The following is a 23,312-nucleotide window of genomic DNA, read 5'->3' as shown; positions in this document are numbered from 1 at the left end:
CAATTGAAGCTCGACAATGCTCCCAGCAAATAAATTTCTATTTTATTACATTTTTTCATTGTTATACACTTGCCTAAACTAGTGTTACCAGCCGTCCCGAATTTCGCAGTCGAATTCCGAATTTCGCAGTCGGGACAAATGTCCCCGATTTTTTCCGGACTGTTCAGTAAATGAAAAAAAAAAAAAGAAACGTTTTGCGTTATAAAAGGCATGCCAAGTAACGAGCGTCCGTCTGATCACATAGACAAAGAAATGTTGCTGCGGTTAGCTGCAAGGAACTTTAAACACTTCAGCTGAACTTTAGCGTCAACTTTTACTAGAGCATTCTAGAGGGAGAGGAAGTGTCACGAAGAGCACATAGCAAAATTTAGTGCCACATCAAGAGACCGACGCAATGAAGAGAAGAAATAACGGATTTGTTTGGAAGGCACCGCAACAAAGAAAACTAATTTCCTCACCCACACACAACTACCTTCACTGTTGGTTACCCCAATCTAAACACACACTGCTAAGCAAACAAATTGCCATCATCTGCGACTGCTTAATAAAGCCACTCGGACAAGAACGTTCTCTAATTCCAACTTGTGCATTCCGTATCTCTCTCGCGCATTTACGCAAGAACAAGCTTCAATGAAAGCGTTGGCACAGTATATACTTCCTCCCAAGTGACACGTCCAGCTGTTTGATCGGTCCTCAAGCAACACGCATGCACCTACCATACATCCGCGTAGTACATGCATCAGACAAATATTCACAAATCGCGTTCCAAAGGCCTTTATTTTATGCTCATTGTCATTGCTTGTAGATTTGGTGGCAAACACTTCGGGCTGGTAGGTGTTAATTCTGTGCTTCGGGCGAATGACGTTCACTACTCGATAAGCACGGCGACATCAGAGGAATTAAGAAAAGCGGCAGCGACTTGCGTATGAATCACTTTCTAACAACAGAAAGCGACCACGACCCCACGGGCATAGGCGCTTCTCGCCATTTCAAACAGATTACAGTCCAATCCAACACCAACATCGGAGAAAAAAACATCACGACTAGAATACGATGAACCCGCCACAGACTGTGTGTCACAAGCTAGTGAGGAACTCTACCTGAACCACAGAATAAAGAACGCCCAAATCGCCTGAAAAATGTTTTTTAACACACCGATTCTAACGCCATCTATTCATACACTTTAAGCCAAGCCAAGCCGGTTTTAAGCGGCTATTGGGTGAACCGAACCGTTTTGCCTCGAAAAGGTTCGTGCCACCGGGGGAACCGAAACACTTCCAAAAAAGAAACATGGCCGCTGCCTGGTGTCCTCCGTCGCTGAGGAAGATGCTCCACAAAATGAACTGTCCCTCGTAAACTGAGCTCCCTTTTTTTGTGTCATTCTGTGTGTTTCTGTGTGTGACAGTCATCCAGCATGGAGGAAGAACGGCTGAAGAAGCTGCGGGCCGGCCAGGAGATGGTAAGTTGTTCGTTGCATCTTCCAAAAACCGACGCGTTCTAAAATAACCCCGCCGCGCATATGTGGCTGTGTTGCGAGAGCTTTTCGCGTTTTCTTTTCTTTTCTATGGCGTGACAAACAAATATGAATGTGTTTTTTCTTTTTACACTTGAAAGGAACACGATGGCGCATTTAACTTGGGCAACGCCAACGCAGATTCCCGAAGTGTGGATCTCGTCCTTGTGGCGGTTCATGTCGCGTGTATTCGCGATCGCCAACGGCGACCAGATTGCGAGGCTAGCTATTTTGGGTTGCCGCGTTAGCGCCCGCTCGAGAGTGCGTGCGTTTTGTATTTACGCGTGAAAAGCGATGACAGGGAGTAAACACCGTTCACTCCGAAAAATCGGGCACCGTTCTCACGCTCGACTGCCACATCCGCATCGACGACGAAGTGTAGTGATGCGACTCTACGCTCACGTAACGCTTCGGGAGCTGTCTCTTGCCCACTGTACGCTCCATTCTTCTTTCTTTATTTCTCCCCTCGGAGACCGCTGAATAGAGTCCCTTGTGAGTGCCGGCCTCATCAACGTGACTTCCTCCCCTGCTATCATGGTTCGTTTATCTGACCGACGTTTCCCCGCTTTTCTTCGTTTTTTCGTGTCGACAGACCGGGTCGAGACACCCGGTTGCCTGAGCGTTGGGTCGTTTCGAGCTCCCCCGGTCCGTGTCTTTCGCGGAGTAATTACTGCGCACATCTTCTTCTCTTCGGCGCATCTGTTTTGTTTCACTTCGTCGAGAGAAGCCGCTTTTTCTTCTTTCTTTTTTTCCTTTTTTTCCAACGTCGCGCGCGCCTTGTCGCGCGTAGCAGTACATACGCGAGCGCACTCTGTGACGACTCGGTAGGCAGTAGAGGGAATGGTTTGGGAACCGCTTCAAACGTGCATTCATTCTGTTCGTTTCTTTTCGCTCACGGACAGAGCCGTAGTGAAGCGATGCAAATGCGCGCCCTGAATGCGGATCGCACGTTGTTGCTGCCGTGGTTTACCCACACACTGTGTCCCTTCGCCTTGTGTTATCTCCCATTGAATCTGCGGCGACCGGGCGGGGACGGCGAACGTGGCTTTCTTATCGTTGAAGGGGAAATCGGAAGCTGGAGTAGCAAAGGTTCTTGCGCCGGCGTGCGCGTAGCGCCGATGAGCTGCATCGCCGTCGTGTGTGCGCCCGTTTCCAGCTGTTGACGAGGTCAACGTAGCCGTGTTTAATAGAGTGGAAAATACCGCCGTGGCGTCGCCTTCAAACGGCGTCCCGTCGAGCCAACGGGACCCACTCGTCAGCCGATGCCGAGTTCTGACGTGTCGTTGCTCAATGGAGCACGTGAGCAGCGAGCGGTGAGAACCCGGTGCGGCCCTTATATATACACACCTACACACCCTTGGCTGCATCGCCCCCGCTCTCGCCACCTTGTGTTGTCGCCCGTCGAGTTTCGAGCTCCGTGGCGTACGCCTGTACGCAAGTGTTGCGGTAGCTGTGGCTCGCGTAATTTCTATAGCGGGCCACAGGCTGTTATCGAAATCGAGAGTGTGTAAATAAACACTAGCCAGTTACGTTCATTCATTTTTCTGGCATCGTGGCGAAAATTGAGTTATTTTGATGTCAACGGACTTCGGAAAATGTGTTGCGTAGCGAAGGAGTGGTAAAGTTTGTAGACGGAACTTGTACCAAATAATGAAGCATGGCAGAGCTGCGGAAGCACAGGGTGTGCCGTACCATTTTTTCTCTTAATTTTGTTTATGGTTATTGAGCTCACTAGAATGGTTCACTACAACAAATTAGCGCCTCTTGCTGGGTCACCTATTTTTATTCTCAATGAATGCCGATTGACTGAGCTAGTAACAAAGGTGTACATTGCTCCATTATGACAGCGTGCATAATTCTGCATGGTGCAGGAGTACCTCTGAAAGCAGTTAGACTATGGAGAGGCCTTTGCATTGGCACAAAAACATTACTGTGACAAAATTTAGGCCTGTGTTTTTGCTGCCAGATGATGTGCTGATTCAGTTTTGTTGTTGTAAAGTTCACTCAACTGCAGGAAGATGTTGGGAATAGAAACCCTCAAGTTACGCAGACCACAAGGTTTGGGGGGTTTCGAAATCTTAATTTTACTTTGAACATGAAGCCAGCTGCCTCAGTCAAGTTTGGGTAAACAATATAATCTACTATCTAAGGATTAGCGTGCAGCAGGCATTTTTATTGGTAGACAGCCAGCAGGAATGGCTTGAAACATTGATTCATTGCTCTTGCACCATGTGCAGCACACACCAGCACGCATGAGAGGAGCGCTGGCTTGGGGTGAAGACATAAACCGCACTAAGTACATCAGTATGCTCAATTCATCACTCTGTGTTTAATCCTCAGCCAACTATGCTTAACTGAAGTGTGTCCACTTACACACTACAGATTAGTGCTTATTTTGGGAGCTGTGGGTATTAGTTGACACTGGCATTGCCCCAAAATCAGTCAGAAGGCTTTGGCATTTAACTTCTAGCTTTCAAATGGCAGCACTAGAAGCAGTCCCAATTTACATTCGTTTGCTTGTGTAGTTTCAGAAAGCTGCGTTCATGATAGATCAACGGCTGCACTTACCTGAAGGTTATGTCCTAGTCTGCTATAACTATTCTGGTTAATTTCATTTGAAAATTTTTCTAGCTTGCACGTGCTCACAGTGTGTACGATACTTGGTTGTGAAGCATATTACAATATCCAAATTATTTGTTAAAACTCCTATTAGAACTTTTGTACTATATCTTTTGCTTGATGTGAGGACAAATGTATGTTGCAATTTTATTTGCTTACGGAAGCACTATGTTCTACACAGATTTTTCTGGGCATCAGATTTAACATGCACAAACATGTCAGATTGTTTTAATGAGCTAGTAAAATGCTACATAGGCAGAATGATGAGTGATTTTAACCTGTGTCAAAGTATTCTCTTGTCAAGTGAATTGCTGGCAAGATATTGGACCCATTGGACACACTTATGTAAAAGCCATTTTAATCCACACTGACTTTGTTGAACACCGCCACAGAATGTATTGAGTGACACTTGCTGGTTCAAGTTATAATCAATAATGCACACATCATAATGATATATCATCTATTGTTTTTCAACCACCTCTTTATCACTTTCTTTCTCTTTGACAGCAAGAGCAACTGCTGATGCAGTTCATTTGCTTCATTTATAGACCTAGTGGACGCCAGACAAAATGTTCTGCCGTGGCTAATGACATTTTTTTTTGCTCGGTGCTGCCATGTTATCTAAGTGAACTGGTCATACGCAATTCCATGGCTATATCCCGTTATTGTACGTAGAGGACATACCTTGTCTTCAACGGACGAACATGTTTTGTGGCAAATACTGAGGGGTGGTCTTTGATGCAGCATCTTGTGAAAGGATGAGGTCTTGCCATGCACATTGAACATACCCACTTTTGCTAAAGAAAAAGTGGATATGTTTTTTTAGGGGGGGGTCGGGGCAAGTATGATTTCCTAGTTCGAGCGTGTAATCACTAGGAATGCAGGCGTTCAATTTTCAGGTAGTGTACAAGGTAGTGCGAAGTAAAAAACAAACAAAATGTTTAGGCTGTCCAGAGGGCCCACGATGTGGTGGTTAGGCTTAGCCTGACAGTCCCAATGTGCAGTGGTCCGCTGTATGTTGAATCGTGTTGAATAAATTTTCACACCCATCCATTCAATATAGGGCATTGTCACAGACAAATACTGTTAAGATAGATGGTGCCTTCATAAAAATAAGATTTACTCAATTCCTAAAGGTGCAAGTTTTAAGGACTACAATTGTAATTCCCAGTTTTGTGCGTGCAAGTTATCTAGACGGTCATCATGGATTAATATGACGAAGAGGAGTGAGAACATTTACAGCTCACAGCTTTATGCATGATGCACTTATTTCTCTTATGCCCTGCTAAATAGACAACTTTTTCTCATGAAGATCTTCTCGTTTAGTAACAGAACTTATTTACCAGCATGTGTTCATCAAGTTATGGCTGGTCTTAAAGCCATGGGGAGTCTTTTCTTCACTTATAACTCCCCTGTTGCATACTCTAAAGGAATTTTCAGATTTATGCAAAAGTAGAGCTGACTATATGTAGCTCTCAAAGATGTTTAGCACAACTTGAGGCATGGTGCATAAGCACTTCATAGTTTGTGAAGCTTTTATAGAATTTAGGACGGTGTTCCTAAACACACGGACTGCGTGCTTTTTTCTAGCGGTCTGTATATCACTGTTCCATTTTTTTTTTTAATAATTAGACTCACCGTAGGAATTTTTTTCATGAGGCATTCTGAATGGTCACCAAGTGTGGAAACGTAACCGTGGAATAACACCTGTATTTCGAAATCACCGTTTTAGTTTCGCTGATTCACGACGTCAGCACTGATGTGCTTCTCGAATTCTGATGCAATATCTTCTTCACGAACGGCGCATACATGAGATATAGGAAAGGCCTTGTTTTAAATAGAAACATTAGCTGACAATTTGTTCAAAGGGCACTAAAGAGCAACAGTGATTTGGTTTAGATTGACAGACTGTGCTCTGAGAACTCTAATGCTTCATGTTCCACTATCACAAGTTCATCATTAGCAGAGAAAATCAAGGTTGAAGTTTCCATTTCAAATTTCCCTCCGAAATCTCCACGCATCACGTTAAAATAAAAAAAATGTATTTTTTTTGCATTTTTACTACATTGGCTTATTGAAATTTTCTGAAACTTCATATGATTGGTCCATGGCACTCGCAGATGATAATGTACTTCATTTTCATCGATTAGAAGCTATGTAGGACCTACTAGGGGCTTTCAAAATCTATGGTGTCGTGGTTTTCGGTGCTGGAATTTCAAGGTGCTGTCTCCGCCCGCATTTTATTTTCGCGCGTTTTCTTGCTTACCAAGTATTGTGTCGCGTTTAGAGGGGTGTTTTGGGGATTGCTAAATTGTTCTTCACTAATATGTGAAAAAATTTTTCCTCTTTTGTTCCTTTAAGCTAGCCCCACCCCCATGGCCCCTCCCCTTTGCTCCTATTTTTTTTTTCACTGTATTTATTCTTGCAGAAGGTTAATTTTGTAACTGCAGCCCACCAGTTGAGGTCAGCTGGAGATCTCAGACTTAAAAGATGGACCTATAGTTCGTTTGTTTCATAATGTACAGAATGTTTAATAATGATTATAAAATAGACTTGATAAATTCGTTTTCATTCGGCATAACTTACAGCTTCAAGCTTTATTGGGGAATTTGGCAATTCAGGTACGGTGGACAAGGTGAGGTCATATCGGCAGTGCTAGCTCTTGTTGTGAAAGCATTACTTAATATATAAGCAAAATCTCGTAGGAAAAAAATAAGGACAAAAAGCAGATCAGCATTCGCATTTCTTGTGCACAAATTGTGTGCATTAATTAAAAAAAAATCTTAAGTCCCTCATTCCACATACCAAAACTAGCACCACACACACGAGGTTTTCTTGCAAAAGCAATGTAAAAGCTGTAGCTTGATGAACGAAATGTTTTTTAAATATTTCCACAGCTTTGTGGCAGTTCGATGGCATGTCACAGAGGTTTCTGAGCATGTCTGCTCACCGTTATTCAAAGCACACATTTTTTTCATCACTTTCTCTGCGAAAGTTCTCGGCTACACGTCGATGCACATACACGCTCCCGAAGCACACATCCCAAGGTTCTCGAGGTGGGGACGAGGAAGAAAACAAAGCACAACTTTGAACTGCAAGGCCACGTCTTTGGTGCAAACCCCGAATGAGTCACACTAAGGCCCCGAGCTGAGCGCGCAGTTGGAGACGGACGTCAGCGTGCTGGACGAGTATTTCTTGGAGAGGGTGGGTTTCACCGTCCTTTTGCCACAGCAGCTGAGACGCTGGCGCAGCTGCGCAAGCGTCTTGCGCTTGAAAACAAAAATGAAGAACAGGTAGATGCCGTGCAGGGAGTTGAGCATGCCGGCGAGTCCGTACAGCCTGTAGTAGCCCGTAATCCATGGGATGAACTCAAACACCCAGATGATGCCCATGACAACCGAGAGCTTCACGTACAGGTAGAACCTACAGGGGAAGAGAGGCGCGCAGAGCTGTCATCAGTTCGTGGATGCAGAACAAAGGAGGCAGCTGTAAACGGATTATTTACACCCTTCAGGGCCAACTTATCATACGCCATGAAGGCACGCATGTGAAAGGGCTCTTCACAACTCTGTTGCATGTTCAGTCTAAAATTAATTGAGCTCCATATTTTCTTTTCTATGCATTGACACCTTTGAGGCAGTGTTGACATGTTGAACATACTGGCTCCTAAAGAACTCATTTCTGTATAATATACACTCGTACCTTATTACAGCAAAGTCATATCTGCCATGAAAATACTTTTGTTATATCCGAAAATTATAAATGATTATTTATAATGCTGTATTTTGACCAAGTTGTCGGTCACTTACTTCGTTATTACCAATAATTCTTTTTCTTCGTTCAGCGAACTGGGAGCGCAGAGAAAACACAAAGGACGAAGCGAGGAACCACACAACACGAGCGCTCAACTAACAACTGATTTATTTTCCACATCGGAAGGACATATATAAACACAAAATGCGCATGTCAAAAAAGATTATGACGAAATCAAGGGCAGCATGCGAAGCGTGTAATTACGGCACATGTCTAAGGGTTATCTAGGTAGCTGAATTCACAGTCAAGTAGTGAGAGGGAAGGATGACTTATACATTGGTCCGTATTCCTGGAAATGTGATAGGCTTCAGAAATTTCGCGCGCAGTTTGATGAGGATGCCGGAACAGAACAATTGTATTCTCAAACAGGGGTTGGCACTTGCACAATTGTTCTGTTCCAATACAATTGTTCTGTTCCGGCATCCTCATCAAACTACGCGCGAAATTTCTGAAGCCTATCACATTTCCAGGAATACGGACCAATGTATAAGTCATCCTTCCCTCTCACTACTTGACTGTGAATTCAGCTACCTAGATAACCCTTAGACATGTGCCGTGATTACACGCTTCGCATGCTGCCCTTGATTTCGTCATAATCTTTTTTGACATGCGCATTTTGTGTTTATATATGTCCTTCCGATGTGGAAAATAAATCAGTTGTTAGTTGAGCGCTCGTGTTGTGTGGTTCCTCGCTTCGTCCTTTGTGTTTTCTCTGCGCTCCCAGTTCGCTGAACGAAGAAAATGAATTACCAACTGGCCCACATTTTGATCCTTTTACCAATAATTCATTCCAATTCATTATATCGATGTTTGAGTGTAGCTGAAATAAAAGCTGACACCTTTCTCAAGCAGTGCTTGCTGTTTGCTATTGGTGTCACAGTCGCTTTCCTCGAACCAATTGGTGAACTAATAGCAAAACTGACATGCTTACTTTTAATGAAGGTAGTCAGGCAATCATATATCATATTCACCGAGTGTCAAATGGTTACTTTTAATCACAATGGGGCCTGATGCTCATCAAGTTTATTTATCATGATTTGCTTCTCTATGCAAGCTGTAGAAAGGAGCCAATCATTTTTGGGCAAGTTGATCAGGATCTGGCTTAATCGCGATCAGCCGTGTGACACTAGCACAAAATATTTACTGCATTATTGATGCGAAAGTTGGCTTCACCCCACTGCTTTACGATAATGCAAAAAAGCCGGCTTCACGGCAGTGCGCAGTTACATTTTTTTTATTTTTTTTTGTAGTTGGAGTTTTGAAGGTGTGGTTTATATGATAGCCTATACGTGGTAGAATACGGTATTGATGGGAAGAGCGTGTCTAACAAATGACAGCTTTCAGCTTTCCAAATACTTGCACCGTAGACACGTATCAGCGCATAAAATATTCTTGAAGCGAACAGCGTTTGCGCAGGGTGGGCATGCAGACGAGGAATCGTAGGAGGAAGCTTGTGAAGGCAAGCGGTAGTTTTTACTCGACCCTCACGTCACCCTCATAATCACAACGCGCTCTCTCGGAATTACATGCGGGAAAGGCGACTGTTTGAGGTGCTTCGCAATGCACGAAGTTCGTTGTATGCAGTGTTCTGGCTATTTTTGTTCGATGTAGCGGTAGATCTCTGTTCTATGTGTTGACGTCGAAGAATGCTGTTTTTCGAAAACAGTTCGATATAAAGGAAATTTCCATTTATTTGAGTTCCCTGTATCCGGGTTTAACTGTAACAGTACATTATCGTCAATCTCGCGCGTCGCAGATTTTTTTTTTTTTTGCTTGATATCACCTTACCGACCTTCTAAATCCTTTCAGTTACCCGTGAAGGGCTCTCTGCGTGTACTAAATTTGTCTGATATTTGTGTTTGGCAAACTGCTGCCAATGGACCATCGCCAACTCGTTCAAAACTCAACACTTGCATGCTTATTGCCCAACTGCGTGATATATGTGTAGCGTATCTGCATAGTGGCGGTTGTTGGTTGCGTGGGACATGCAGCGAGATGCAGTGAAATGCAACATTGCGTCCTCGGAACTCGTCCTGCAAAACCGACTTTCACAAGCGCCAACCGCTTCGGTTATATTCTACGCGACATGAGTTGGACACCAAGGCATGCATAGCTATAGACGTCACACCCACATTTTCTTGTGCTGCTTGGCCTGCAGGGTGACCCTCTGCAGCGTCTTCGCCCGGTACAGGGCCCACGCGGTGAGGCCGAAGATGACCACGTTGCAGAGCAGTATGATGCCGACGGGCAGGTTGAAGTAGAGCGCGTAGGCGAGCTGGCCGCTGAGCCAGCAGCGCACCTCACCGAACCGGGGCCGGTACGCCTCCGGCACCAGCTCGGTGAAGTGCAGCACGAACGCGGGCGCCGACACGGCCGCCGTGGCGGTCCACGCGTACACCGCGTACTGCCAGTAGTGGTCCTCGCGCAGGCGCGGATTGGACAGCGGCCGCAACGTCACAATGGCCTGCCACACGTCGAACGCCATCACGTTCGTCCAGAAGAACACCGCGAGGAAGCTGGTGTGCTGCACCACAGCCACGGCCAGGCACATGCGCCGCGGCAGCACCGAGCGCAGCGTGAAGTCCACGATGAGGCCCACGTAGAGCACGATGAAGCAGCCGGACAGGGAGAGCAGGTTCTTGCCGTGCGTGCTGCGCAGCTCGGGCAGGGCGCAGTAGGCGACGCAGATGAGCGCGAGGAACATGAGTGACACGGCCATGGCGACGGCCAGGTACGGGTAGAGTGCGGTCAGGCCGTGGTCGTAGTAGGAGCCGGCGCGGCTGCCGTTGCTCACGCGCACCGCGAAGTTGTCGGCGCCGATGGCCGACGAGTTGCCGAGCAGCGCGAGCCATGAGTGGTTGTTCTGCAGAAGCTGCAGCACAGGGTTTCGCGCCAGGTACGCGTTGAGCGGCCCGCCCGCGCTGGGCGCGTCCGCGGCCTCGCTGGGCAGCGAGACGCGCGCGGCGCGCAGCAGGCTGCGGGCCTCGGGCGTGGCGTTCTGGAAGCGTCGCTGGACCCAGTTGAGGTAGATGCTGTCCAAGAACATGCTGATGGCCATGCGCCTCCTCGCACGCCGCCCGCCGCCGGCCACATCCGGCCGGCTTCTGGGCTGTCGCGGGCCCCCGCGCCTGCGAAGAAGGATAATGTTGAGAGAACGCCATAGCTGTGAGTTATTGGCACGTGCATTGTCTCTCGTAAACAGTATTACACGCGGGAAACCCGTAGAAACAGTCGATCGACATGCTTCGACCGTTCGCTTGAGCGCGCCGAACGAGAACCCAAGAACTAGTAGCTGACCCACAAGGTACCAGTAAACGTGGGTCAGTTACTGGCCGAAGAGTCGCTAAGTTAGTAAGTCCGCGCGTCGTATAATTTTCGATATCAAGAACGGCTCAACGCATAGGAAGAGGCTACATTTGAGTGACATTCTCTGCAAAAACTGCACCGTGCTACAGCACAAAACCAAGCTCACCGTTTACGTGTGTGCGATATTTGCAGCAGCTTCTCTCTTTCCCACCAGTGATCTTGCTCAATGATAAGGCGGCGCTCTGCGAAACTGGTGACTGCGGCCCGGCAGCCGCAGCTGGATGCCCGGAGCTCGAGTCTACTAACGCACCAGGTGCGATCCGCTTTGCTTCTGCGCTTCTCTGACCTTCCTGGTGTTGGTTTTATATCGGTGGTGGTGACGTGGTGACGGCAGTTGGGCGAAATGGGGAACTCTATATGAATCAGTGGGCGGAACGAAAGCGGCGCAACCTCGACGCCTTGTATAAATAGCTCGAGTTCCCGAAGGGGCGTCCTGGTTGGCATTGCGAGAGGCCCTTATGCTCGGCCATTAGACTGCTTCTCTCTTATGCATCGTTTCGCGCAAAAAAAAAAAAAAGAGCCAGGGCTTTCCACGTGCGATAATCCTTGAAGGCGCCAAATCCGTATCGTGACACGTCCTAAAAGAGAGCTCCTGCTGATCCTCTTGTGTCATCCCCCCTTATCATTTAACTGTGACCACGTGGCCCGTCCTGCCGAGAGCCGACGTGTCAAAGAGGCTCCCCACGCGCATTTGTTACGGCGGCGCCATTCATCAGCGCGACCGAGGTGGCAGCCACTCGGAACGCCGCTGGTTGCCAGCACCTGCGACGGGTATTTGAAGGGCACCATCCGTGGAGACGCGGAGAAACGGCAGAGCAGCTGACCATGCTAGTGTGCTGCTTATATAGGCGTGAAACCGGCGCGTAGCGTATGAAGGTTGCATTGCAAGGTATATGATTACTCAATCATTTAGATGCTTCCGTTGCGAGCTTTCAAGACCGATTTACGATACGACCATGATACTCGACGTGAACGAAACGGAAAAGGAAGTGTAAATGAAGGGTAGTCGGGAAACGTCTATCATATACTGTCTGTGATGAGGGTCATGGTGTCCAACTTCACACACCAGCGAAAGTTCTTCGCAGGCCGGCTCGTACAGCTATTCCTTGACTGACGCCTTTCAGTACGCAATTGGTGGTGGCAGACATCGGGTGACTGCAGGGCTTTTCCCTCTGTCGCCTTGCCTTTAGGACCTCTAAGTTTACATCTCTGGAGAAAAGGTAGGATAGTGCCTTCTACAAAGTCCTTGAAGACTTTACGTGCGAAACTCATGTACGTCTGACGGATCCACTGCGGTTAGCGTGTTTCTCCTGGACCGAATCTTGTCATATATATCGTCTATATTGCTTCCTTACGGATAAGCGCAGATAATAATTTTTAGTGTGGTCGATTCTTCAACAGAACATCAGTTGGATGGTCGCACCTCCTATCTTTGCTTTTTTTCGGTGTCACATTTTGTAGTAGATGCTTGTATTTAGTGCCGTCTTAAAAATTAATATCTATGCGTAATGTGACGATGATTACGCCTTTGCGACTTTATTAACGCGTCAGTCGTTACTTATTTATATTTTACAGTCCTGAAATGTGCATGTGGTAATAAGGGTGCGTCCGTTGGCCTGTTTTGCACTGCTAAGTCTTCTTGTTTCAACTGCAACATGCCTAAGCGTCTTGTAAATAACACGTGTATGCGCGTGTAGGGCTTCCAATGTCTCACACTTGGATCTTGGAGTTCGCACCGGTCAAGGCGGAATAGACTGTTTACGCCTTAAAGCAACTCACGACCTGCGTTGGGTGTGCTCCGGCGAGTTCGCTTGTATCAAATCATCGCGCCTTCCTTTTTCGTGTTGTATACGTGTGTTCTTAGGGGAGAAAAATAATCTGCGCTTGTCTTGTTGATTGATTTTCTCGGTTCCGTTGTCGGGATGCGCTAGTGCTTCGTGTACCCCTTACTGCTTGACAATGATGCCTATACTCTGGTGATAAGTGCAGGCGCTTCTGGTACGCTCGTTACCGTGGATGTACTCGCTCGATGTCGCCTCTGAGGTTGTTTTTCCCCTTCGCGACTACGGCGCACGCGCCGAGAAAATCGTTCGCGCGCCACTGGGTCGTCAGACGATTCGTCGATGCCGCATACGCTCGCGTCACTGCATGCGGCGCTGTGTACAACTCAGTGGCACGCACGGCGATGGGGCCAGGCGGCCGCCGCGCATCAGGGCTCATCGGCCTCTCAGATCTCGGAGCTTGCGTCGATGCAAAGTCGCGCGGAGAACGCACCGCTGCATGCGCGCGCAACCGACCGTTTCCCAAAGACTGCCCACTGCGCGGTCCGCGGATCTGTCGCTCCGCCGATGTCTCGAAAGCGAGGGGGCAATCGCTCTTCCTTGGTTCGCCATTGATGATGTTCCTGTTGCGTCATATGCATGTCGATTCGTCACGCTCGTGTCAGCATGCCGGTGCATCCGAACGCTTTTGATTGGATAGCCGCCCGCGCTCGTTGGAGCGTGCGTGCAGCATAGCCCCTCGTGCAGCGTATATATACACGGTGTGCTGACGACTGCCGTGTCTGTTGCCGAGGCAGACAGCCTTGTGTCAGGAAACAGTTGGTGTGGGCGTTGTTGACTTTAGCTGCGCGGTTCTGAAATGGCAGGCTCGCGCCCGAACACGTACACACACGTGTACAAGGAAAGGAACAAAGCAAGACGTCGATTACATGAACTGAAAGGTCGCACGGTATGAGTATAGGAGCAACGCTCATGCGGATCAGAATCCTAGAGTGTGTAGCAGTGCCAGCCCGTCACTACTGACGTACGCGTGGCGTTTTGTGTTTTTCGCGCGTGCGATCCTATCAGTTTCACAAACTTTCCAACTTGAACTATACCAGTCGTTCTGGCTACGCTATTTGTTGAACTTTCAGTCCTTCTGATCCACGGTGTTTGATCTTCCTTGGAAGGCCGTGTTCCCGCATCCGTCATGCGAGGACGTTTATGGCCTCGCATGTGCACTTGTGAAAAGGCGTAACGGCCTTTTCTCGTTAATTATTCGTGCCTGTCTCGCACTGCAGCGTTTAGCCTTCGTGGCGAAAGCGCGCTTTCGTTTGCGGGGTGCCCTCGATGTGCATTCCGGGTTGGGAGGCCTCTCACGGCGCGATGTTCCACGGCCAACGTTGGGCGCGATGTCTGTTTTTCGTCGCGCAAAAGCGAGGAGTGCCACAATGTCGCATGTCGAAGTGGCGTTTCATTAATCTTTAATGTGGCTATAATATACGTCACGGAAACGCAACGTTGCGGGCGAGTTTGACGTATGTATACCGAATAATGATAGATGTTCTTCTAATAGTTCGAGAAAGAGGTGCGAGGTCAGTGTTTGGACTTCCCGGCCAGCCTTTATCAGCTACCCGGAGAGATGATTCATCTTGAACTGATAATCGCAAGATGTAACGAGATAATGCGAGAGATAGCCCTTTCTCCTCCTCTCTCCGCACCTGTTTTTGCTGTATACAGCTGATTGTAAACTCCCGTGGGAAATTGTTTCCATGAACCGCCGTTGGACGGTGTCCATGAGAAAAGATGTTTCGCAAGAACGTCCTTTCCAGTCGCCGAGTACACGAAACAGCCTTATCTGACGTCATGGAAGACGCCTTCTCCTTGTGCATGTATAGTATACGACCAACTATATAGTCGAGTGCGCCTGCGCAGTTGGATTGTTGACGTTGTGTGTGCGGCTCCATAGACCTCGTCTGGTGCAGCTTTGCTTTCTGTGTACACCTATCGCTTGAATACATGTCGTATAGACCGGCGTTAACACTCGGAACTCCTTGTCATGTCTGTGACGTGCGAGACCCTGCGCACCGAGCGCCGCAGTCCTGTTGGTGGGGCGCGCTTGCATGTCGTCCGTGGTCGTCTCGGCCCCAATTAAGTATCCGTGATTGCGCCGCACTTGCTCCCCATTGTGTGGTCGGGCTCGTTTTCAGCGTCGCTTCCTCGTTGAACTCATCTTCTCGCGCGGGGCAAGCCGCGAACGGCTAGGTGTGCGGTGGAAAATTACCTCCGCGGTCGTCGTATCGTCACGGTCGCCCGCTGCAGCGCACAATGGCGTGGCGTACTGGCCGCGTATAAATGCGATCACGCCTCTGTGCTGTGCACCTCTCCGCGTGCACTCCCTGCTTTCAGATCGCTTGCGGGAACGTGGCCGCGTTTCAAAAGTATGGGACTTCTTTGTCGTCGCTGAATTGTGCAGCGTCACACGTGGCGTCTCGCATCCACACGTTCGCGGCGCGTTTCTTTGCGAGCTCTCTACGGCCCGAGGATGGCGAGGCATACGGGAACGTTTAATCCGGCAGCCTGTCTTGTGGCGCAGCCTGTTCTTGCAGGGACACCGCATTTAGCAGGTTACCTGTAGCGTCAGGCGGTAATTCTTATTAGCCGCGGGAGAACCCGCCGTCCCGATCTTTGACGTTTCCACGATGCCCGGCGCGGCACTATCACTATGACAGATGGTTTTGTTGTTTTTGGAAGGGGGCTGGTCCAGTGGATTCGTCTCTGTCGTAGACACTGCCTCTGATGTGGCTTCAAGATCATATGCAGCAGACGCGCCTAGGTTATCTAATAGTTATGGCGCCCGACTGCTGACTCGAAGGTCGTGGGTTCGAATACCGGCCGCATTTTCGGCGGAGGCGAAGATGCTCGAGGCCCGTTTACTTAGCTTCAGGTGCTCGTCAAAGAACCCCAGGTAATCAAAATTTTTGGAGCCCATCAATATCTCTCATAATTATATCGCGGGTTCGGGACGTTAAACCTAAAGAATTATTATTATTAAACCATATGCAAACTTTTATAGCACACGCTGACAAGTTACCATAGGTTCGCTCCGAATTCGAGGCTGCATGTATGCACCTATGTATGACAAGCTGCGTGCCGCAAGGGCTCCATATAATGATTTATGAACTGCTGGCCCTTACCGAAGACACTGCAGGCTTGCAATGTGGCCCCCGTCACGGCGGCGTAAGCTGCGCCGCTTCCCCGTTGCCCCAAAACGAACTGCGAAGTTCAAGGAAAGTGAAGCGTCTGCTTCCGAGACGACCTTTCCTGCACGCGTTCATCGACGGCGTCTATTGCATAAGCAGAATTCTCGTTATGCGGTTCGATCGCGTTCTAAACTCGCTCGTCTGTCTTCACTCCTGATTGGGCTAGTTGGTAATCCATTATTAAACGTCTCAGCGCGAAAAATTTTCAGACAACAAACACAAGAGACGAGGAGACTCGTGATTTTGTCGAGGAAGCGCGCCGTGGCATCGGCACATATAGTCCGATGACACGATACGGTGACGAGAGGAAACAACGTAAAAACACAGCGCCGACTATATCCCATATATAGTCCGATGACACGATACGGTGACGTGACCAACCAAGGTGAAAACACAGCGCCGACTATATACCATATATAGTCCGATGACAGGATACGGTGACGTGATCAAACAACGTGAAAACATAGCGCCGACTATATACCATATATAGTCCGATGACAGGATACGGTGACGTGATGAAACGTGAAAACACAGCGCCGACTATATCCCATATACAGTCTGATGACACGATACGGTGACGAGATCAAACAACGCGAAAACACAGCGCTGACTATATGTAACAAGGTTTAACGGGCAAAAGGCGTAGACATATTCGTTATAGTGTCAACGGTGCAAAAAGGGACAAGGAAGAAAGCACAGAGACTATAGTCTCTGTTTCTTGTCGCGCTGTTGTCAGTAAAATGAACCACCTATACTTGCGCGAAGATTTCGCACTCCTATGACATATTCGTGCGGGACAGAAAACAAAAAAGGGGGGAAGGGAGTCATCATGAGAGGGCTCCAAGTCTGCTATATTCCTTTACTCAGTCCTGTTCCGTCGTTGTTTGAAGCGCAGGCTGTGGCCACGCAAGTTTTTTTTACGCTAATGGCGGACAAGCGGTGAACCGCAGAACTCGTTATCTTCTTGGCGCTGGAAGGCCAGGAGGCCAAATGCAGATTGCTGTGATAGGCACGTCATCGTTGAATTTTAATTTCTGCATCCACTGCGAACCTTCTTTTTGTTTGGAAGCAGGGAGATTCTCGAGTTGAAAAAAAAAAGGTAAGGGGTGGGGCTGATGTTGCGAGTCATTCTTTAAGGATAAATGAAGAAGTTATAAAAAGGGGTGGGGAGTGCGCGATAGCTGTAACTCACGTGAGGACACCTAAACACACACTCGCGGCGAAATAGGGATTGAAGGGAGAGGGAGAGTGAAGAAAAGGAAGTAAGATAAAGGAGAAAGAAGAATATGGAAGAGGGGGGTAGGTGACGCAGTAACTGTCTCTCAGGTGAGGACACCACACCCGCGACATTAGGGGGGAATCGGGAGAAATGTAGAGGAGAAATTAGAGGGGGGTAGGGGACTAGCGAGCATTTAAAACCATCCCTCAAGCTTTTCGGGCGTGCTCTTTTTTTCGGACCTTACCACTGAGTGGGGAGGAAAAAGAGAGGGGGGGGGGGGGGGCTGCGGGGAAAACTTGGCCCAACCCACGCTCGAATCGGAGAACCGTGCGCGCGCATATTTGTCTTGCTTCTTCCTTTCGCATTTTGATTCATGTGATGATGCCAAGCCCTCCGCAGCACCATCGTTAAAGGGGCACTAAAGTCGAATAACAATTTACGTCAGAGTGAAAGCTCAATGTATGACAGCATCCGAAACGACAATATTATCAACAACAGTGCCCTACGTACCGAGAAATTAAGGTAACTGCACAAGAACACAAGCGCCGCAGTAGGACATTTTCAAAATGATACCGATGACATCAGATGGGCCGCCTACAATTAATCACTAGGTATCGATCTAACTGCACTAAACAAAGAACCTTCCATGCATCAAGAGACGCATTAAAATGCTGCTTGTTCGTTTCTGTTTGATTCACGAAAAAAGAACCGCCGGATGTTACTATGGGGAATGGCGCGAGTGGTTCAAAAATTCAATTTCCACGTGGTTAAACAGGACATGTGGTGCCATCTAGCAAGGCGCAGTTGAAACAAAAGCGTCTGCAATCTCGAAGCCAATGGTGGGAAATTCATCAATGGCCGTTGTTGCTGCTGTGGCTGCTGCTACTAGTGCAATAAAGCCGGGCAACGTTGTGCACGGCAACAGTGACGTGAGACGGTCCGGTCGGTCCGCTTCTTGAGCCGGGTAATTTGAAGTGCGCTAACCCAATGCGGAGTACAAAAACGTGATTTTATTTCAAAATAGGCCCTTACTTGGCACAAAAGTAACACTACGAGGTTTCTAGACCGCCATTTCAACAATAAACGTCGACTTAATAGTTGGCTTTAGTGTCCCTTTAACCGAGGTTGTGTACTGAGAGCACCGTGTCGTTCGGGCCGTCTGACTCAGCCACCTTGCTGGCAGAGGAAGGAAAAGGGACAGTCTCAAAGTGACCGGACGGCTGGACATCTGCGTTGCGCGGGTGCGCTGAGTCAAATGTTTGTCCCGACCCCGCATATGCGGAAACGTTTGCGCTCATTTCCTTACGCGGGGCATTACGGGGAAATACGATGGACCTTGTGTCGGCATACGACCTCCGGAGAAAACACATCTACGCTCTTCCGTCGAGCCGATCCCGTAAACTCGTATATAAGATTTCTTTTTTTCCTGGGGGTGCACTTGCTGATGGCCTTGATTATTTCAGGAAAGCATCTATTTTCATCACTTATTTTCGGTAGAACACCCCCTGCATCAAAATTTCAATAAAAGCCGGACCCTTCCCCATCTCCCCCCCCCCCCTGCCTACGGGCCTGCGTCCACATATGCTTATAGCAAGGTATCAGCCTTCTGGTCTCAGCTGACAGAACAAGCTGCGACTGTTTTATTGGCCATGGTGTCTCGTAGATACGCACTGTATGCTAGTTTTGTGTTCGGTATTTCTTTGTGTGCAAATTGCCTCAAGAGGTGGTAGAAACGCGCTTATTTCTCTCTTCAGTGTAGCAGGTGAAGAAACGTAACGTTGTGTGATAGTCAGAAACTGCATAATTGAAACCAGCGGGAAGCACTATAGAAAGTGGTGAAAGCCTGTCTCCAGCCCCTTTGTTCACCTGTGTGCTGCGCGCCGGGTCTTCGTGTGTGTGTGTGTGTGTCTTGCGCGCAATCTGCTTCTACCTTACTTCCTGTCGTTTCGAATTTATCCGCTGCGAAAGTGGCACTGATGCGCTATCGTGTATTTATCCATATTTTTTTCCTAAAGCGTTCGCCACGAAAACGCGTTCCTTTAACATGCTTTCTTAAGTACGTAGACCTTCAGCCAGCCAGTCTGTGAGTGGTCTCTGCAGGGACCCTCACAGTTACAGGCAATGTACGCGCCTCATCGATACTCTTTGTTCTCGTGGAATTCTGAAAGGCAATTAATCTGTATGTATGATACATTGCCAACAAGCAATCGCCAATGTATTTACGTAACAGTGTTTAAATGAGAAGTGTCGTTTATCAAAGGGGGATACTGGCTGCAGTGGTCGCCGCTCATCTCCTTTCTGATTAGGCGTCGCCCTATGAGCATTATCTGAATTTCATTGTGGCCTCTGCAAAGCTGGCTTTTCTGCACAGGTATTTTGCAGTGCAGCTGACTGTCTCCCACTGATAGCGAGGCCCGCCGATCTCGCAGTGTCGGTGCGAAACCTTACGTTTCGGCATGGTGATCTTGCAACCGAGATGTTTCCCATCGTGGCATACGCCCTTCTCGGCGTAGCAGTCACGATTCGCGTAATCAGTGCGCGGTCAGACATTCACCGGTCCAGAATAGCTGTGCAGTGTAGGCGCGTGCCACTATTGCAGGGCGTAGCTGGGTTGTTAGTTCGACGAAATCAATTTCGTTGCTGTTCTTCCAAAACACGGTGTACATTAGTTTGCTTTCTGATGCGCAGATAGGTAAGAAACGTGGTTATTTGTAAGAAACGGATATGTAAGAAACGTGGCGCTACATCTCTCCCTCTCTCTCTTCGTCAGGACAACGGCACGCCGATGTACTTGCACGCGTACACTCAGACATTTTCTCGGCTGGAAAAACACCGCTCACGAGAACTGGTTTTCGACCCGCGATTAGAGGGGCCACCGAATGGTCTTTATCTCTTGCACGGCCCGCTCAGCTGGCGGCATCTGCAGGAAGAAGCCCGAGCGCCTCGCGTCAAGTTACAGGAGTCTTCAACCGTGCACTCCGCTTAATTACTCGTTCTCCGAATAGGCTGTCGCGATATAGTGACAACAGCGTATTCGAGATCACGGTTACCATTTGCGAGCCTGTGCGCTATGTGTCTTCTTTTTTTTCTGTCTTGTCCCTCTAGATGTAGAGCTTAAAGTTGGCCACTTATGATGAGCAACCATACACACCATATCTGCCCGTTCCTGTTTGGACAAACCTCTCTCGTGATCTTGCAGGCGGGCTTACCTGTAAGAGGCGGTGGAGGGATCCCAATCGGTGAGGTATATCCAATAGCACAAGTAGCGTTGCGAAGAGTTGCGTCAATCAGCAGCACTCTGGCGGCGGTGTCCTGGTCGTTGTTGGCTGTGTCAGGACGATGTCTGTGATCGCGCGGGTGCGCGACGGTTCCCTACGTGCTATCCGGGAGCGGGATGTCCATCGTTTCCGTTGGCGGTCGCTCTATGCGCAACAACTGGCCGACCGGGGAAGGGGAAAGGCGAAAACCTCGGATGCCGCGGCGCTCTCGTTCGCCCGATCTCTGCGGGTGGTTCGTTTCCCGTCCGACGCCCGCAGCGTGTTGCAGTCAACTGGTGGCGGTTGTGGTGGCGGCGGCGTGGACGGCAGGGCATCCGCCCCCCTCCTCTCTCATGTGCCCTCACTTTCCCCTCCTCAAGGGCGCCCAAGTGGCCCCGTCACGCGACACCAGGCCCAGAAGCATCACACTCGCTGCCACGATTTCGGTCCGAGTGGGAGGCGAGGGTGCACGCGTTTGTTATCGCGGTCACCGGGAAAAACTTTGTCGCGTGCGCTGTCGATCGCGAAGGGGACAGTTCTCCCGTGTGTATGATGGGTTGCTGGTTCTTCTTACGTTCTCGAACTATGTGGTAGGCTGCTGTGTATGTGTGTCTGGCTGTGTTTTATTTTTAATGCTTACTAAGTGTTACTTTGCGGCTTTAGGTCTCTTTCCTGGCACATACTTGTGCGCTGGGCTCTCTTTTGTAATGGCGCCGGTCACTTCGAGCACCCTCCGTGGCCCGGTTGGACCCTCACGGCTTCGTCTGCTTGATCAAGATATTGGTCTGTCCGGCACTCAGTTGACAATAATGGTCTTTTGATTCATGCCTCGGTTCTGTTGTACATCGCCGATATCCCGTGTTTTTCTTGTTCAACGTTGATAAGCCCTGTGTACATCGGATGCCGAGATGTCTCCTTCGAGACCGTACGACGCAGCCTCTTAGGTGCATACTATATAGTGTCGAGCAGCATTGATCCTAACCACACTCGTCTGAGGGATTGGGCCGATTAAGGAGCTATACCAGCTGTGATTCTACTATCGTTTACCAGGTCTAACCCGCCTGCGATGAAACCGACATGGGTTTACAGCGCTTCACGACTGTTTGGTCTTGTGGATCACGCTCAATCTGGGCCTCCTCGCCCAGATTTCTCGTCTGCAATGATCCAGGTGTCTTGAAACAGATTCCCGTGGTAGTGAACATTATGTCCGCACACCATCTGCCCTATCATCCAGTATCCATCCATCGCCACTGGGGATGTATCCATCCACCATTAGATAGTTGGCGGGTCCCCTGGTGCGTGCACCATCTGGCAAATTCCCCGTGGGGGTCATCAGGGAGAGCCCATGTCAGTCGATTTCCCCCGGCTCTATCGAACTCCGTGTGACCTCGGCAATCTTCGAGTCACTTTGCCCGCGTTTCCCTTGACCGCCTTGCTTAATTCCTGTGCTCGCGTTAATCCCGTTGTTCGCCTTCACCGCAGGCTTCGAGAGAACGACTGACAGGGCGGTATATATGTTCCGGAAAATATATTTAAGGTCATCCCGGCGAGGCCTTCGCGAGACCTTAACTAGTGCTAGTGAACTGAATCCGGCGTCCACAAAAGGATCAAGCAATTGCTTAGATACCTCGTGGATATATGCGGCACGCCGCACCCTTGCCGCAGATGTCTTCTTCATTGCTTGGTTTGTAATTGCCAGCAGCGCTGTATTCAGGAGCATTTACTTCCGTGTCGTCAGCCTACACCGCGTACGAGGCTGTTCCGCGGACATCCTTTGACTCGTTTTTTTCGCAAACGGGCGCCATCATACGTGAGTGTGCAGTTTGTTATTATTTCAGGAATGATTGATATGTGGGGTTTAACGTCCCAAAACCACTATATGATTATGAGAGACGCCGTAGTGGAGGGCTCCGGAAATTTCGACCACCTGGGGTTCTTTAACGTGCACCCAAATCTGAGTACACGGGCCTACTTATTTCAGGAATACAATTAACTAAATTCTCATACCGTTCTCGATTGCGTTTCTTCCCTTATTGTGGCCACGTTAAGGGCAAGCTGCTACTTTTACATTAGATGACCTGTTCACATCCACTGTTTTTTTTTTTTTTCATTTAACTTCAACTGCAGTATGGACTACCGTATATATTGCTCTCTAACCCACACCGCTGTCTTTGTGTCCTTCCTTAGACTTTTTTTTTCCTTTCATCACTCGCATACCGCGATCATTTTGCTATTCTCAAGCATCATTTCAACCTTTCATTTTCTATCCTGCGTCACAGTTTAATACCGATGAAGGTGCGTATTCTTCTATTAGAACGGCAACGTATATTTGCTTATCTTGACTCGGTGATAGTGCCTATATACCAATGTGTGTTCTGTAAATTTTCATGCATGTAAACGATCCGGGTACTCCAACGTGTATATACTTCGTGTTGGCGACGCTTCGTTCGCTTACCCCTTGACTATTCCCTTTACCGGCTGTAAACTTCGCCAAAGATGATG

General features: G+C 48.6%; 2 protein-coding genes across 12 annotated transcripts in view; one reads left to right on the top strand and one right to left on the bottom strand.

The window, feature by feature from the left end:
- Window positions 1–1,265: 1,265 nt before the first annotated feature.
- The window catches only part of LOC119178495 (uncharacterized), a 331,606-nt gene continuing 309,559 nt past the window's right edge, over window positions 1,266–23,312 (top strand). For 8 of the 10 annotated variants that reach the window (XM_075888524.1, XM_075888515.1, XM_075888502.1 and 5 more), the window contains exon 1: window positions 1,267–1,459. In XM_075888524.1, coding sequence (XP_075744639.1) covers window positions 1,415–1,459 — 45 coding nt within the window. In that variant the 5' untranslated portion in view covers window positions 1,267–1,414. Of the gene's footprint in view, window positions 1,460–23,312 lie in introns of all 10 variants that reach the window. The other 2 variants (XM_075888522.1, XM_075888511.1) reach the window with 1 other exon arrangement.
- Window positions 4,474–21,913, bottom strand: LOC119178494 (G-protein coupled receptor Mth2). 2 transcript variants are annotated; one of them, XM_037429701.2, is made up of 3 exons: window positions 20,763–21,913; window positions 10,078–11,073; window positions 4,474–7,555 (listed from the first exon to the last, which is right to left on the bottom strand). In XM_037429701.2, exons 2-3 carry the CDS (start codon window positions 11,001–11,003, stop codon window positions 7,267–7,269), a joined length of 1,215 nt encoding a protein of 404 aa, XP_037285598.2. In that variant the 5' UTR covers window positions 11,004–11,073; window positions 20,763–21,913; the 3' UTR covers window positions 4,474–7,266. The 2 variants fall into 2 exon arrangements, with proteins under 2 accessions (XP_037285598.2, XP_075744648.1); XM_075888533.1 differs by lacking the exon at window positions 20,763–21,913 and adding an exon at window positions 11,418–13,778.

Source organism: Rhipicephalus microplus, chromosome 1 (assembly GCF_043290135.1).
Source record: "Rhipicephalus microplus isolate Deutch F79 chromosome 1, USDA_Rmic, whole genome shotgun sequence".
Classification (NCBI taxonomy): Eukaryota; Metazoa; Arthropoda; class Arachnida; order Ixodida; family Ixodidae; genus Rhipicephalus; species Rhipicephalus microplus.
The sequence above is the reverse complement of the archived record's forward strand: the minus strand, read 5'-3'. Positions and strand labels throughout refer to the sequence as shown.

Coding starts and splice junctions, on each gene's coding strand:
- LOC119178494 (XM_075888533.1), bottom strand. CDS start 11,755: ATGCCAACCAGGACGCCCCTTCGGGAACTCGAGCTATTTATACAAGGC. Junction 11,074..11,417: donor ATATCGCACACACGTAAACG/GTGAGCTTGGTT, acceptor CCTTCTTCGCAG/GCGCGGGGGCCCGCGACAGC. Junction 7,556..10,077: donor GCCAAGCAGCACAAGAAAAT/GTGGGTGTGACG, acceptor CTTCCCCTGTAG/GTTCTACCTGTACGTGAAGC.